The 17,615-nt window shown below is 41.1% G+C and overlaps 1 protein-coding gene across 3 annotated transcripts in view; it reads left to right on the top strand.

Moving 5' to 3' along the window:
- The window catches only part of Arhgef6 (Rac/Cdc42 guanine nucleotide exchange factor 6), a 119,291-nt gene that overhangs the window by 77,546 nt on the left and 24,130 nt on the right, over nt 1-17,615 (top strand). For all 3 annotated transcript variants that reach the window (XM_052170581.1, XM_052170580.1, XM_052170582.1), the window contains one exon: nt 16,431-16,569. In XM_052170581.1, coding sequence (XP_052026541.1) covers nt 16,431-16,569 — 139 coding nt within the window. The remainder of the gene's footprint in view (nt 1-16,430; nt 16,570-17,615) is intronic.

The raw sequence follows: 17,615 nt of genomic DNA, 5'->3' as shown, positions 1-17,615 counted from the left end.
GGTTTTACATCCATATTCTTCATGGATACTGGTCTGTAGGTTTCCTTGTCTGGTCTTGGTACTAGGGTAATACTGGCCTTGCCAAATCTACTTTGAATAATCCCCACCTCCTTTATGTTTTGGAATAATTTAAGAAGTACTGGTATTTATTCTTTCAAAAGAAGAATTTAGCAGTAAAATCCACTGGTCTTGGGCTTTTCTTGAAGGGAAGACTTGTTCCTGATTCAGTGTCATTACTTTATTGGTCTGTTTAGGTTTTCTATTTTTCATGTTTCAGTTTTGGTAAAGTATATGTCTGAGAATTTCTCCATTTCTTCTATCCAACCTGAGACTGTATAATTGTTCAAACTAATCTCCAAAAATCTTTGTGTACTTCTGTGATATAAGCTGTCTCAAAAAAAAAAAAAGAAATGAAAATTCCCCTTTAGCGTATTTTTTTCTGTGTACCAGAATTTTTGGCATGTTGTATCTCATTTTTTATTTGTTTCAAAGAGTTTTTGGTATCTTTTTCGTAATCTTTCCTTGATATACTGGTTATTCAATACCAAGTTGCCTAAATTACATGGAATTCTGTAGTTTTCAGTCTTTCTTATTATAGACTTACAGTATTAATGAATCATATTGAGTTTGTTTTTAGTCTGCTGTTTGATGTATCCCAGAGAATGTTCTATATGCTGCTGAAAAGAATAAGTTGTCTGCAGCTGCTGTCTGGAATGTTTTCTTCATATCTAGGAGGTCAATTTGTCTAGTCTGTAATTTTATTCTAATGGCCCTTTGTTGTGTTTGTCTACACTGCTGAAGGAGAGCTGTTAAAGTTTCCAGTTGTTACTATATTGAAGTTTATCTCTTCCTTCAGGTTTATTGATATTCTTTTACATATTTACTTGCATGTGTTTCATATACTGAATACATAGGAATTGCTGTCTTGTCTTACTGACTTGACTCCTTTATTGTTATTGAGTGTTACTTTACTGCTTGACATTTAAAGTCTATTTTGTGAATATTCCTGCTTTCTTTTGGACTCCATTTATATGAAACATCTTTGTGAAAGAATCATCCTCTCTAACTCAGACTGGCTACCGACTTGTGATAATCTTCCTGACACTGTGTTAGGATTACAGACACAAGCTACAACATCTAGCCACCTTCATTTTTAATTTTCGACGTGTTGAGTGGAGTTTCTTCTTATAACATATAGTTGAGTCATGCTTTTGATAATCCATTCAGTTCTATTTACATTCAGGTAATTGTCAACAGAATCAGAGCCATTTGTAACTTGTTTTCGAGTTCAACTGTAGTTTCCTCTCACCTCCCTGGCTTACAATCTTCCTTTGTGGTTAAGTGATTTACTCTATTGGTATGTTTTGATTCCTGTCTTACTTTTGTTGGTTGTCCACTACACAGGATTTTTTGTGGTCACCTTGAATATTACAAAAGCTGTTTTGATGAGAAGTTATTTTGAAATGTTCATAAAAATGAAAACAGAGATGCCAAAGAATGACAAAATATACTGATAAAAAGTGCATCTTGTGTTTCATTCTTCTACATATTTTTAATTTTAATGTTTTATTTATAGTTTTTCTAATGTCTATCTCATGATATATCAATATATTAATTTTAAAATTTCAGTTTTTAGTCTGCATGGTCGGATATTATTGTGTTATCTGCCATGATTGTGATATTAGAGCATTTTCAACTTACATAGTTGTTTTTTCCCCTTTTGTTGATACTGGAAATTGAACAAGGGACCTAATGCATGATACAAAAACATTCTGCTGCTAACCATTCCCAGGCCTCCTTTATCTTTTTTATTTTGAGGCATGTTCTCCCTGAATTGCTCAGGCTGCCTTTATAGCCCAGACAGGACTTGAACTTGTGATCCTCTTGCAAGGCCCTTGCTTTCAAGTTTTATTTATATGTTATTTTATATATTTTATGTCATATGTAAATTTTAATACTTTTTATGTGTCACTTAAAAACAAATTTAGAAAATACCTATCAACCAACAGTGAAGCGTTGTGGGGAATAGGGAATGGGAGTCACAAAGCCATTATTGGTCCACAGCAGTTCTCAATAGCTGCCAGCTTCCTCTAGTTGTTATTTCATCCCAGCATAGTACTACTTTCTGCTGTCAGCTCTCAACAGGTCTGGGCTCTATCACTGCTCTTTTAATTTTACCCTTTGAGCCACTTTTCTGTAAAAGTTATTCTACACTTGCAGATGAATCATTTTTTTAAGTCTGGTTTCTGCCATAATTGTTTGGAGATACAAGCATCTTTCTTTAGTGAGATCTTTGGTTTCCTTAGTTTGAGCCAGGGGTTCTTAGACTAGTATAGACAAATTTTGTGGATTGTTGCTATAAAGTCAATTTACTCCATATGATAAAAACTTCAGCCATAAACATCTTTATATCAAGCCCTTTTGTATTTGGGGATTCCTGCCAAGCTGTTAAAAGGCAACATGTAGTCAAGACAGGGGAGCCATTTTCTTTACTGGCCTAGCCTTTGGTAAATTCCTCATTCACCGGTAAATGATTCCTATGCAAACAAATGGTTCTAATTAAACCCAGCAGGTCAAACATGAAAGACAGAAAATAGGAGGAAAGCTAGATGGGAAGAAGGAGGGGTCAGCAGAAGTGGGGAAAGGATAGGAGATGGCAAAGGGTTTGGGTATGATTATGATAATTCTACACATGTAGAAAATTGTCAAAAATAATAATAAACAAAACCACACACATAGAGACAGAGGGACACACACACACACAGAGGCTCACAGTGATAGACAGAGATACAGAGAGACAGAGAGAGAGAGAGAGAAAGAGAGAGAGAGAGAGAGAGAGAGAGAGTCATAGTCATAAATTCACTACCTTTTTTCCAAGGAAAGCTTTTTAAGATCATAAGAATCTATTAGTATCCAGCTGGGTCTTCCCGAGTTCTTAACACTGGTCTTGTGTGTGTATGAGCTATACACCCTCCACACACATATGTATATGTATGTGTATGTGTATATAATAGCTTTATTAATTCTTTAATGATTTAATATGTGTACAATAAATTTTGATCACATTCACCTTCCACTGCTTTCCTTAACTCCTCCCAGGTCTGCCTTTCACAACCACCCTCAACTTAATAGACTCCCTTATTTTTGATAGCCCATTTGAGGGGCCCATATCTTCTACTTCCACTGCCGCATGATCAGCCAAGCAAGAGCTATACTTAGGAGTAAAGAAACAAAACTGAGCCTTTTTCCCCTAGAACTATCTGCTGTGCAGAACTCCTCATCTGAGGGCAAAGGCTTAGTACTGATCTTACAGCCCACTCTTGATTTTTTTCATTGAAGCCATTTTCTAACTTAAAAATCTTTTACTTTGGAGAATGGAGGGATGACTCAGCTCTTATGAGTACAGGCTGCTCTTGCAGATGGCACAGGTTTGTTTCCTAGCACCCACATGATGGCTCACAACATCTGTAATTCCAGTCCCAGGGAGATCCCATAACTTCATCTGGCCTCCATGGGTACCAGGCATGCATGTGATACAGAGACAAACCTACAAGATACCCATACATGTGAAGTAAATTAATTTTTTATTTAATCATTTATTTAATTATTTTACACTCCAGACTTTATTCCCCTCCTGGTCCACCCTCTGACTATTCCACATCACATACCTCCTCCCCTCCTCATCTCCACAAGTATGTCCCCCACCCACCCACCCTCAACCCCCTTTGCACTCCCTGGGGTCCCAAGTCTCTCAAGAGTTAGGTGCATCTTCTCTGACTGATTCCAGACCCTGGCAGTCCTCTACTGTATGTGTGTTGGGGGCTTAATATCAGCTGGTGTACGCTGCCTGGTTGGTGGTCCAGTGTCTGAGAGATCTCAGGGGTCCAGGTTGAGAATGCTGGTCCTCCTACAGGGTCACCCTCCTCCTCAGCGTCTTCCTGCATTTCCCTAATTCAACCACAGGGGTCAGCTGCTTCTGTCCATTGGTTGGGTGCAAATACCTGCATCTGACTCTTTCAGCTGCTTGTTGGGAGGGCAGTCATGATAGGTCCCTTTTTTTGTGAGCGCTCCACAGCCTCAGTAATAGTGTCAGACCTTGGGACCTCACCTTGAGCTGGATCACACTTTGGGTCTGTCCCTGGACCTTCTTTTCCTCAGGCTCCTCTCCATTTCCATCCCTGTAGTTCTTTCAGACAGGAACAATTATGGGTCAGAGTTTTGATTGTGGGATGTCCCTCTCCCTCATTTGATGCCCTGTCTTCCTGCAGGAGGTGGGCTCTATAAGTTCCCTCTCCCTACTGTAGGGCATTTCATCTAAAGTCCCTCCCTTTGAGTCCTGAGAGTCTCTCACCTCCCAGGTCTCTGGTGTATTCTAGAGGGTCCCCCCAACCTCCTATCTCCCTAGGTTGCCTGTTTCCATTCTTTCTGCTGGCCCTTAGGGCTTCAGTCCTTTTCCCTCACCCAATACCAGATCTGGTTCCTGTCTTCACACCCCCCCCCCCACCCATCCCCTTTCCCTCCCAGTTCCCTCTACGCCCCGCCCCCTTGGGTTGCTTTCTTCTTTCTCCCAAGTGGGACTGAGGTGTCCTCACTTGGGCCCTTCAGATTGTTAACCTTTTTGAGTTCTGTGGACTGAATCTTGGGTATTCAGTTCTTTTTTTTTTTTTTTTTTTTTTTTGGCTAATATCCACTTATTAGTGAGTACATACCATATATGTCATTTTAGGTCTGAGTTATGTCACTCTGGATGATATATTCTAGTTCCATCCATTTTCCTGTAAACTCAGGATGTCCTCCTTCTTAACAGCTGAATAGTATTCCATTGTGTAAATGAACCACATTTTCTGTAACCATTCTTCTATCCTGAGACATCTGTATTGTTTTCAGCTCTGGCTATCACAAACAAGGTTGCTATGAATATAATGGAGAATGTGCCCTTGTGGCATGGTGGGGCATCTTTTGGGTATATTCCCAAGAGTGGCATTGCTGGGTCTTCAGGTAGATCCATTTCCAATTTTCTGAGGAACCTTCAGATTGATTTCCAGAGTGGTTGTACCAGTTTGCAATTCCACCAGCAATGGAGGAGTGTTCCTCTTTTACCACATCCTTGCCAACATGTGTTGTCACCTGAGGTTTTGATGTTATCCATTCTGATGGGTATAAGGTGGAATCTCAGAGTCATTTTGATTTGCATTTCTCTGATCACTAAGGACATTGAACATTTCTTTAGGTGCTTCTCAGCCATTTGAGATTCCTCTGCTATGAATTTTCAGTTTAGTTATATACCCCTTTTATTGATTGGGATTTTGGTTTTGTGGTGGTTAGCTTCTTGAGTTCTTTATATATTTTGGATATTAGCCCTTTATCAGATGTGGGGGTAGTGAAGATTTTTTTCCAATCTGTAGGTTGCCGATTTGTCTTATTGACTATGTCCTTTGCCTTAAAGAAGCTTTCTGGTTTCATGAGATCCTATTTATCAATTTTTGATTTTTAGAGCATGAGCCATTTGAGTCCTGTTTGGAGGTTTCCCCCTGTGCCAATGAGTTCAAGGCTTTTTCCCACTCTCTCTTCTATTAGATTCAGTGTATCTGGTATTATGTAGAGGTCCTTGATCCACTTGGACTTGAGCTTAGTGCAAGGGGACAAATATGGATCTATTTTCATTTTCTACGTATAGACAGCCAGTTAGACCAGCACCATTTATTGAAGATTTTTTTCCATTGTATATTTATGGCTTCTTTGAAAACTGTAAATAATCATTTAATTTCTAGGGAGATCGAGACCATTAAGTGCAAGAAGTCCTACCTCATTTAAAATGCTTCAAAATTCTTCTTAAAAATGGTCAAAGTTCTTTAGCACTCACCCTGTGCTTGCATGTGACATAGTTATAAGAAATCAGAATTTATGTGCTTTGTTTGCCTGGAAATCTTAGCTTCATCAATTAATTCCACATTTTCCATATTATTATAGGTGACAATTTTTTCCAAACCTAACATTGTATAAAACAGCCCCCTTCCCCGCTTCTTCATCTTCCAAGAACTTAGTTTCCTATAAGTTCCTTTGGGGAGTATCCTTGAGGAGGGCAGGGGTGATGTTAGATTCTTCTGTAGCCCCATCCATGCTTTGGCACTTGGAATGGGATGACTGACAAGTAGGGCTCAGCTGGGTCTGTCAACTGGATTCCAAATACCAGCTCTTCACGTGGCTTGGGATCTTACCACAGCTGTATTGAAAGAGTATCTAAGGACAGTTTGACAAGAGAGATTATGTTACAGGAGAAACCGGGTGGTTGGAAGCTGAGTTAATTTTTCAATTTGGCCTCAAAATTCACAAAGAATTGCTTCTTTTGTGTTTTATTTAACTAGAGAGTCAGCAAAGCCAATCCATGTTCAAAGGAAAAGGAAAATATCATTTGGATGACTATATTTAGAGAAATACACTTATTATTATTATTATTATTATTATTATTATATGGTGTGGGGAATTTTCTGAATTTTTATAATCAGTAGTTTCTGGTCAATAAGTGCTTTCAAGGTAGCGATTTAAGTTATTGAAGTTCAAGTTGTTAGTTTCTTAAGGAATACTATCTACCAAAAATCATCAGGGACTTAGCTGTGATTAAACAAAAACTTGGTTTACCTTTATGTAACTAGAAAGATATATCTGAGAAGAACTGTTGGGTATGTTAGTAAAAATGAATTGGTAAAATTTAGTAAAGAGGTATAATTGTGTTTTTCATTTTCATAACAAAATACGTGAATCTGGGTAACTTTATAAGGCTTCTGACTCTAGATGGCTCATGGCCATGGCACTTACATTTTCTTGGCTTTGGCGAGGAGGCTCACATCATCTTGGCAGGAGCATGGCAAAGAGAAATCATGCCACCAGATAAGGAGCTAAAGAGGCTGGGCCATGACCTTGCTTTGTTACTGTGTGTGTGTGTACACATTCACTTGTGAGCATACATGCACATGTTCACAGAGCCCAGAAGCCAATGTTCAGTATATTCTTTTAATTACTGTTCACCTTGGCTTTTTTTTTTTTTTGAGACAAGGTCTAAACCTGGAGCTCATCCATTTGCTGAGGCCAGTGTGGCTTCAGAGACGGACCTGATTCAGGCAGCGGGGAAATGAACAAAGGCAGACATGTGTACAGAAAAACTGTGAGCATATAGGCCATGCACACGCTGATTCTGTGGTACCAGTGGAGCAACATCCCAGAGCCTCAGCACATTAAATAAGTACAGTGCATGAGGGGTTAGCTAGTCTCAGGAGGGTGTCTTTGTAGGAGGTCCCTGTAGGGGAAGCACTGTTACAGTTAGAAGAAGGGACTTACAGTTGCTAGTTTTTTACTGTTCAGCCAATCACAAAAATTCACTATCAACATTCCCACTCAGAACATTTCAGCCATCTAATCTCTGAGCATAGACTCCACTTTGTGCGAGATCTAGAGGAAGGGTGTGTGCTACTTCCCAGCCAAACTTACTTGGCATTCAGTTCCTTTTACTTACATTGAAGAGGATGCGCTCTGTTGGTGGCATGCCTATTTTGGTGAAATGTATCTGTTGACTAGGCACTAAGGGATTTGGAGATCTGTTTGGTGACCTTTTCATGGAGTATGATATCTGTGAAAGTGAGTTGTGAAGGAAAAAAAAAGGGTACAGTAGGTTGGCACCTACTATTTTCACATCTTCATGAGAACATTTCTCTGCTATACCCCATTAGAACAATTTCTAGAGGCTGTGAGTGGATCTTGTATTATGTGCATTAGTTATATTTGGCTCACTGAAGAGAGTCGAAGTTGCCACCATTTTCTTGGTTTCCTGACTGGTTTGTGTGTGTGTGTGTGTGTGTGTGTGTGTGTGTGTGTAAGGGGGAGCAAGAGAGGGAACAGCACCGAGTCCAGACTAGGGTGTTGGATCACTCAGAGCTCAGTTACAATCATTTTCTGGACATGCAGCTAGTTACCTGAGGGCTAGGATCTGAACTATGGCACTCATGATTTTGGTTTTTTTGTTTGTTTTGGTTTTGGATTTTTGTTTTGTTTTGTTTTTGAGACAGGGTTTCTCTGTGTACCCAGGGCTGTCCTGGAACTCACTCTGTAGATCAGGCTGGTCTCGAACTCAGAAATCCACCTGCCTCTGCCTCCCAAGTGCTAGGATTAAAGGCCTGCGCTACCACCACCCGGCTGGCACTCATGATTTTATAGCAAGCAGTCTTAACTACTGAGCTATCTCTTTAGCCCTACAACCTATTTATTTTTCTTTCACCACCTTATTTTTATTTTTCATTCACTTTCTATCCTGATTGCTGTCTCCCCTCCCATAGTCCCTCTCCCCCCCTCCCCCCTCCCCCTCCCCCCGAGAGACTGGAGGCCCTCTCCCTGGAGATCCCCTCCTCCTGGCACATCAAGTCGCTGCAGGGCTAGACTCTTGTTCTCCACTGAGGTTAGACAAGACAGCCAAGTTAGGGAAATGGAGTCCATATACAGGCAACAGCTTTAGGGACAGCCCCTGTTCCAGTTGTTCAGGACCCACATGAAGACCAAGCTGCACATCTGCTACATATGTGAGGTCTAGGTCCAGCTCGTGTATGTTCTTTAGTTGGTGGTTCAATCTCTGAGAGCCCTAAGGGTTCAGGTTAGTCGACTCTTGTTGGTCTTCCTGTGGAGTGTCTATCCCCTTCTAGGCCCCTTCTAGAACTCCAGCTCTTCCATAAGAGTCCCCAAGCTCCATTCAGTGTTTGGCTGTGGGTCTCTGCATCTGTCTGAGTCAGCTGCTGGGTGGAGTCTCTCAGAGGAGAGCCATGCTAGACTCCCATCTGCAAACATTACAGAATATCATGATTAATGACAGGGATTGGTGCTTGCCCATGGGATGGGTCTCAAGTTGGGCTTGTTATTGGTTGGCCATTCCCTTGTTCTCTGCTCTATCCCCATCCCTGCATTTCTTGTAGACAGGATAAATTTGGGGTCAAAAGTTTTGTGAGTAGGTTGGTGTCCCTATTACTCTGCTGGGGTTCCTGCCTGGCTACAGGAGGTGGCCCCTTCAGGTTCCATATCTCCACTGCTGTGAGACTCAGTTGAGGTCACCCACATTAATTCTTGGAAGCCTCCCTTATCTCAGGTCTCTGTATATCCTCAAGATATACCTTCACCCCCACCAGCTTCAGATTTCCATTAATTCTTATGCCCATCCCTCTTGTCTCTCCCCACACTTGATCCTGAACCCCTCTATTACACTCCCCATTCTCCTCTCCCACCAGCTCCCTCCCTCTGCCTGCCTCTTATAACTATTTTATTCCCCCTTCTGAGTGAGATTCAAGCATCCTCACTTAGGCCTTCCTTCTTGTTTAACTTCTTAGGATCTGTGGGTTGTATCATGGGTATTCTGCCCTTTCTGGCCTATGCATGTCCCTTGGGTCTGGGTTATCTCACTCAGGAGGATACCCTTAAGACCCATCCATTTACCTGCAAAATTCTTGATGTCCTTGTTTTTTAACAAAGACATGAACTATAAAACTCATTATTTCATAGCAAGCAATCTTAACTACTGAGCCATCTCTTTAGCCCCCAAATTTACTTTTTTATGTTTGTATATATGCACTTACCTGATCTGATGCTAATTTTTTTAAATGACTTTTATACTGTCCCAGTTAAAAGCTGTGTTGCATGATAGGATTCACATAACTTCTAAATATCAGTTGCCTTCCTGGAATATTAAATATTGGTGCTTTTGTGAGTATTTTATGACACACCTTAAAATGATAGAAGATTCACTGGAGTCTTTCAAGAACTAAATTTCTGACCTATTTCCATAGATGATGAGATTGAGCTGAAATGCTGGAGGTCTCCCTTAGTTGGGTTTTGAGTGTAACTTCTGCTAGTTTGCATTGATCCCTAGGCACACTGATGACAAATGAAATACAAAACATACTTGAATGAAATTCACAGAAAATTAACTTCGTGTTTTGATGAAGGCTTCTACTGAAATAGGGACTTCAGTGGATTTCTCTCTTACTTCTCAAGTTGTCCTGCCCAGGTGAACTTCTGCCTTTGGGTCTGTAGGTGGCAATATCAAACCAGAAATGCTCACATGCACCTGTTAGCTTTGAGAACATATTCAGCCTTCAAATTGGATGCCTTGCATAAAATGTGGCAACGTCTTGCCTGAGTTTGAATATGTAATCAGACACCAGCTTTGCTGTGTCCCCATATTTACATATATTTGAATGGCTGCTTCTGTCTTCTGTGATCCACTGGGTGAGGTCTTCTGGGATTTCCCCATCCTCTCCCCTGCTGACTTGTTAAGGTACCTTTCTGGCTCGTCTTGGGAATAACTGCTCCCTTAAGAAATACCCACTTCTTCCCCAAGCTTTTTTATTGTACCCCGTCCAGTGTTTCCATGAGGGAGAGGGTTGATGAGAGACAAGAGAAAAAGGAGAGTGTGCACCAACAGATCTGAACCTGTTGCCATTGCAGTGACTATCACAGATACACTGTATACTCTTCTCCTTCTTAATTGCCCTCATCCTCTGTTTACTTTCGTGGCTAGTGGTGATGATGTTGAGAAAACCCCCAAAGAACTAGCCATTTGCTCTGTAGACAAGGAACACAGGTAACAATTCTAAGCCTTAATCATGTTTTGTTTGCATCTTTGAAGAGTCAGTGTCTAGTCCCTTTAAAAAAAAAGTGGTGGGGACAAAAAGCAGACAAATCACTTGTGATGGTAGTAGGTGTGCCTCGAAGGCAGGAGAATCAGGAACTGAAGGCTAGCATATGCTATATCCTATAGGCTGAGAAGTCTATTGAAACAAACAGAAGCAGATAGTCTAACATTGGGGACTAGAAAAAAAGAAAGAAAACTAGGGATTATTCAACCTAGACTAAGCCACACCCCTGTGTCTTTTCCCCTGGCTAGAACTCAAAGCCTCCCATTCCTTAGGACAGGAAACCACAATTCCAAAGAGGGGCTGTTAGGGAGGGAATAGGATGGTGAGGAGGAGTCATTGAACCTCTGCTAGGTTAGGGCTATATTGATTCAAGTTAAAAGTCTCCACAAAGATTCCACAGAAACAGTTTTTGACATTATCAATTTAGTGTGTGTGTGTGTGTGTGTGTGTGTGCACATTACAATAACACAAGTGTAGAGGACAAGAACAACGTTCAGGAATGAGCTTTTCCTTCCACTGTGGATTAGGGATTAAACTCAGATCACTTGTAAAGACCACCACTCCAAGTGCTTTTATCAATTGAGCCACCTCAATGGCCCAAGGAACATTGTTATAGAGATCAGTTAAGCACTCTAGTGTTATTATGACATAGCAGGTTTTCCTCTACCCTTCCAGTCTAACCCAGAATACAACACAGCCCCATCCACCATAATTTCCATGAAACAAATGTGTATATTGAATTTAAAATGGCATTTATAAATTCATTAAAAAGTGCTTCTTATGAATCATATTAGGCTTCCGACTCAAGCCTTGAGCCTGGTGTGGTAATAAACACTTATAATCCCATCTGAGGCAATAAGATCAGGAGGTCAAAGTCATCCTTTGCTCTATAGCAAAGGTCAGCCTAAGCTACACAAGACATCTCAAAGGGTCGAAAGGGGGGGGTGAGGACCGAAGAGATGGCTCAGCAGTTAAGAACAATGACTGCTCTTACAGAGGACCTAGGTTCAGTTCTCAGCACCCACATGTTGGCCCATAACCATGTGACTCTCCCATTCCAGGGACTCCAACACCTTCTTCTGGCCTCTGGAGGCACCAAGCATGCCTATGGTACCCAAACAATACATGCAGGCAACACACTCACACACATTGTATAATAAGATTTTCTTTAAAGCTATTTAAAAGTTAAAAAACATTTCAAGCTACATTGGTTTTTACTATATGATTATACATTTGTATATCTCTATTTACATATAATATTATTTTCCATATTAAACTTATTTGGCGAAGTAAAGCATGTCTTTTGGAATCAATTTCCCAACTCCAGGTGGTATCTCTAGAAGACAATTGGCTTCATTTCACTAATAACAGGTTTTTTTCTTCCCAATAATCTGTTGTAATCCAAGACAGGTGTCTCATGTTATTTTGAAAAAAGTTAAATAGCTTTATAATATTTACCAAGCCTAGGAATTAGACTAGTTCTTGGGAAGCAATAGCACAGTGTCCCTGAGTCCATGCTATTAATTGCTGTAACTCTCACAGCAATTAGAGCAGAATATGGAAGATTGGCAGTCATGTAGTCATAGAAAGGAAACACAAAGCATATTTACCAAACTGAAAGGAAATTAGGAAAGCTATTTTCTTCAGATTGTATGTCTGCTCAAATGCACTTTCTTAATTATATTTTACAAGTGATGACTTTTAGTGCCTCTTTAATCTCTTCGTTGGAAATTAAACATCAGATGATTATCCACTAAGCTGCAAATTTTGGGTACTAGGAGATATTAAAGATAAGATTCTAGCCAGGCATGTGTCTGAGCCTTACAGAGGCAGATGCTAGCAGCCAACCATTGGTCTGGGTGTGGGGTCCCCAATGGAGGAGTTGGAGGGTGGTCCAGAGGAGCTGAAGGGATTTATAGCCCCATGGGAAGAACAATGATGTCGGCCACCCAGACTCCCCAGGACTCCAGGGACCAAACCATCAACCAAGGGGTACAGAAGATTCCAGCCAAAAATGTGGTAGAGGAAGGCCTTGTTGGGCATCAGTAGGAGGAGTGGTCCTTGGTCAGGTGAAGGCTCAATAGAGGCCCCAACAAAGGGAAATTGAGAAGGGGGAGGTGGGAGTGGGTCAGGTGGAGGGGCATATACTTGGAGGCAGGGGGTGGGAGGAGCGGTTGGGGGTTTTGGGGGAGGGGGTAAACCAGGAAAGGTTTTACCATTGGCAATGTAAATGAAGATTATATTCAATAAATTTAAAAAAAAGGTAATGATAATGCATCTGTTGGCTGAAGTTGACAAAAAAATAATCCCTCTTTGTAGAGAGACAGGGTGGTGATATGGACAGTCCTAAGGCTGACTTCAGACCTACATATTACATCTGCTATAGCCACTGGCCAACTATTTGCTTTCCAGGACCTCAGGCTTTTTTCAACTATAAAATGGGGAAATATGCCTATACTAAAATGCTTAGCATAAAATGGTAACCTTACAAACTCTGTTAGCTTAATCCAAAGAGATTATATAGAAAGTAGGTTTTATCTGTTCTTTCAAGGATTTATTTTACTTTTTATCACATGTGTATTATGTTTCTGGGGGGGGAGAGTATATGTACATGTGGGTGAAGGTGCCCATAGGATGCAAAAGAGGGTGTCAGATCCCCTGGAACTGGAGTTAGAGGCATTTGTGAGCTGGTCCCCTGCAAGAGCATCAGTACATGCTTTGAGCACCAAGTCTTTCTCCAGCTTCTGGTTTTCTGTTTTATGCATGGGTTGAGGGCTCAGGCTGTATCCAGCATTTACGCTCAGCTACTTCTAGAACATGGCTATGAAAATGGATGTAACATCGATGATTTAATGCGAAACTGTTCAGTTGTGATGTAGCATTCCCTAAGGTAGCTATCTTCATCTCTTCCCCCCTTGACACGCATATGGTAGGTACTACATAGTGAGGGCTGCTGCTGTGGTTGCTGAAACTGCATTCTTAACTGAGCCCAGAAACCTGAGGCGAGAGTGTTCATTTATAATAGGGATCACTTGCAAGTTACTCCATTTCCAACTCTGTTTATACTCTATTGCTGAGAGTGGGGTTTCTTTGAACTCATTTCACAATCTATGCTAATGCCACAGTTGGGGGCCACTATATAAGGTATATTCAATTAAAAAATGGCGATTCTTTAGTAGAAAACTCTTGTTTGGGGTGAGTTTGAATGTTGGTGGATACATTGCAGGATAGTGAACAGGGAAAGACAATAAGCTGGGGGAAACACTTAGCCTAGAAGTCTCCTAGATGGGATGTGATGAAGGCTTGGACCTGTATGGTAGAGGTGAGGTGGACAGAAATAAAGACACCCAAGGAAATTTGGAAGTGGTTGAACATGTACAGATGACCAAGGGGGTTAAGCAGTCAAGGGAGAAAGCAAAAGTTTCAAGTTAAGTTCTCAGGAGGTAGGTTCCTCTTTCTAATTGTATTTTTTCCATTTCCTTCCTCTCATCCTCTCCATCTTTCTTTTATCTCTTCCTTTTCCTTCCTCCTTCCCCTTCCTTCTTTCCATCCTTCTTTCCATCTTTCTTCTTTCCTTCCTTCTTTCTCATCCTTTTTCTTTTTTATTTCATTATTTTATACACCATTCTTTATCCCAGTGTGCCCTAGATGTCATTAGGTCACTCAGGCTGACCTCAAATTCTTGGAGTTTCTCCTATGTACTGAGGGCTAGGACAACAATTGCTACCACACCATTTTTCAAAGGGTGTATCAAATCACCTTGCAGTCCCAGACCTCATAGAGGGAGACAATCTGAAAATGCCCTGAAAGAGGAAGCAGCATGTGAGATTTATACATTTATAGGGCTAGGGTCATGAAACACACTTGTATCTCTACTACGATGCTGCCTTTTGGGAATGTTTGGATAACCTGCAGAACTGTATTTAGGTCTTAGGCAAAGTGACTCTTTGCTTAGTCATACCAACTCCCCACTACCAGAATATAGTCTTTGGTTCTAGAAGAGCAGAGTAGAGTTAGATGGAGAGTTTACTCAGTTGTTAATCTTGGCATCAGACCAGCAAATAAGTAGACTATTTGAATTGATCAAGAAAGCATACTATTCTAACATGAGATTGAGATCATCTGAGAGACTCTTCACCCTGTCACCTGGGTACAAAATCCTTAAAGGTGGGAGCTGAGCTGTTAGCATAGGATCCTGAGAGCAAAACATCCCATAGCTTAGCTTGATTCCTGCCTTCCTGCCCGCCCGGTGTGGTAGGGACTTACCAGGTGCCTGACCTATGGCTATGATTGTTTTTTCCTGTTGTTGTCCCTGGCCTCTGGTGTATATTGCTGGTCTCTCAGTAAAGCTTTGGCATTCTCCTTACAGAATGACCCGTGTCTGTGTTTTCTGTCAATCTCCCAGGCCTATGCCCAATACTCAGTACTGTGGGATGCTGTCTTGAATACTGATGCTAAGGTTAAGGAGCAGATGTTTGAGATTGAGAGAACATTCAGAGCAGCACAAGATGATGCCTCCAAGGAGTCTTTAAAGGCATCCGAATCAGAGAGTGAGTCAGAATAATCTGAAGATGAGGAGGAGATTCTAGAAAAAGAGAGAGGAATTGAGATTAAAATTAAATATAAAGAAAAAAGAGTGTCCACTTTCCGACCACCTAGTAAAAATCCTTTTTTTTTAAAGAAGAGAGGGCTTCCATTCCTCCAGCATATGAACCTTATCCAACCCTTGATTGGTGTTATCTTGATTGGTTACTGGTGAAGAACCAGTATTCAAGAGAGCATCCCTGACTAGTCTCCATAGGGAGAAGGCTGTCACAGGAATGCTTTCTGGCCCCTCTTTCTGTAATGTCTTTTGCAAATCTGATTTAACCTGGTCCCAGTCTAGGATATTCAAGCTGCCACTGTGAATAAACCATGAACTAGTTTTCTCCAAAATCTTAATAAATTACCTGTGTTAACCTTAATTCCAGTACCCTGTTGTTCGAGCAAATCTATCAGTTGATCCACTAACTGTAAAGTGGAGCTTGTCGTCCCATGGCGAGATGCTGTACTTACTTTGCTTGTTGCAGCTCTTACTCTCATTTTGTTTCTTTCACCAAATATTCCCCAATATGTTCCTCTCCTTTAGCAGGCATCAGGAGTTCCTCTCTTTCCCAATCTTGGTGGGACCTCCACTTAACAGTGCCCACGCTGCCACGGTACCAAGTATCGGGTGTAGGCCTGGGGGATTGACAGAAAACACAGACATGGGTCATCCTGTAAGGAGAATGCTAAAGCTTTACTGAGGGACCAGCAATATATACTAGAGGCCAGGGAGAACAACAGGAAAAAACAATTATAGCCATAGGTCAGTCACCTGGGAAGTCCTAACACACCAGGCGGGCAGGAAGGGAGGAATCAAGCTAAGCTATGGGATGTTTTGCTCTCAGGAAACCTGTGCAAACACCTCAGCTGGCAGCATTGAGCTAAGCTGGCAGATTCTCAACAGGTGGGGAACTTTTGTTCATTCCTGTAGTAATTACTATCCAAGGACAGAGCCTTCTCCCTAGTAGCCGTTCCACCAGTAAGTGCTGAATGGGTAAATAGCATGAGGAACCCCAGATGTGGCCTATCATCTCCCCTGTGCTGGCCACAGAGCAGATGACATCAGACAGATGAATAATGGCAGATTTCACTGTGTGAAATATACTAGCACAGTAAATTGATACTTGGCATCAGATATTTAGCAGTATTCAAAGAATATTCATTGTTTTTCTCTAGTGATGATCTAGAACGATTCATGGAAAATCAAGGTGCATCCAGCCCGGGTATCCTCATTTTAACAACAAGTCTCAGCAAACCATTCATGCGACTGGAAAAGTATGTTACTCTCTTGCAAGAACTGGAACGACATATGGAGGTAAGGAAAGGCAAGCTTTAGCAAGGTCCACTACCAACTGGTATCCTCAGCACTGCACAAAGCAGATGGTCTGCCTCCAAACTAACTTTATTAAGAATCCAGAAAATATCGTGGTTTCAAATTCGACTTGATCAACTCTTCCCTCTTCCTGGATAGGATTCCAGCATCCCTCTTTATGCAATCTTGGCCCTCTTGCTTACCTCAAGGCTATGCTCATTTATTGACCTAGGTCAGTGCTTCCCAAACTGTGGGTTGCAACCTTTTCAGCAGCTGAACAACCCTTTCACTGGGATCACATATCAGATATCCTGCACATTAGATATTTACATTGTGATTCATAACAGCAACAAAAATTACAGTTATGAAGTAGCAATGAAATAATTTTACGGTTGGGGGTCAATAAAATTTTTTATGGTTGGGGGTCACCACAACATGAGGAACTGTATGAAAGGGTCACAGAATTAGGAAGGCTGAGAACCTCTGACATGGTTTTCTATTGCCAACTTGTAGATGATTATTCAGTGGTAATCAGACCTACAAATCTCTATTATTTTGCAAACCAATGTCAGGAAACATGAAGACCAAACCAAAAAAAAAAAAAAAAAAAGAGTAGAAGAAAATACAAAAAAAAAAAAAAATGTTTGTTGCAGATGGGAACACCGTGGACATTTGATTTTCTGACCCTGGTATGTCTTAAAGATTATAAATGGATTCAATACTACTATCCACTGCCCATCAGTATGTTTACATCAAAGTCCACTCACATTTTTGTTTAGGAAATTAAAATTTACTTGTAATGATTATAGTGCAGTTGTAATGTTCTCTAAATATTAGGAATTGCAACGAGATCTGGTAAGCAAGTCTGAGCCCCCAAATCTTGTGATTTTTACATGCGGCTCTCTCATGATCTGGCACTGGGTGTGGAGGCGTGGGTGGCAACGGCTGTGTTTACCATGGTTGCTCTTCCTGTGTCTGGGGAAAGGTTTTGAGGTTTTAAAGGGTTTGATTATCTTTAAAGAAAAAGGTTACACTCTACTGTGCTTGTC

Source organism: Apodemus sylvaticus, chromosome X (assembly GCF_947179515.1).
Source record: "Apodemus sylvaticus chromosome X, mApoSyl1.1, whole genome shotgun sequence".
Taxonomy (NCBI): Eukaryota; Metazoa; Chordata; class Mammalia; order Rodentia; family Muridae; genus Apodemus; species Apodemus sylvaticus.
The sequence above is the reverse complement of the archived record's forward strand: the minus strand, read 5'-3'. Positions and strand labels throughout refer to the sequence as shown.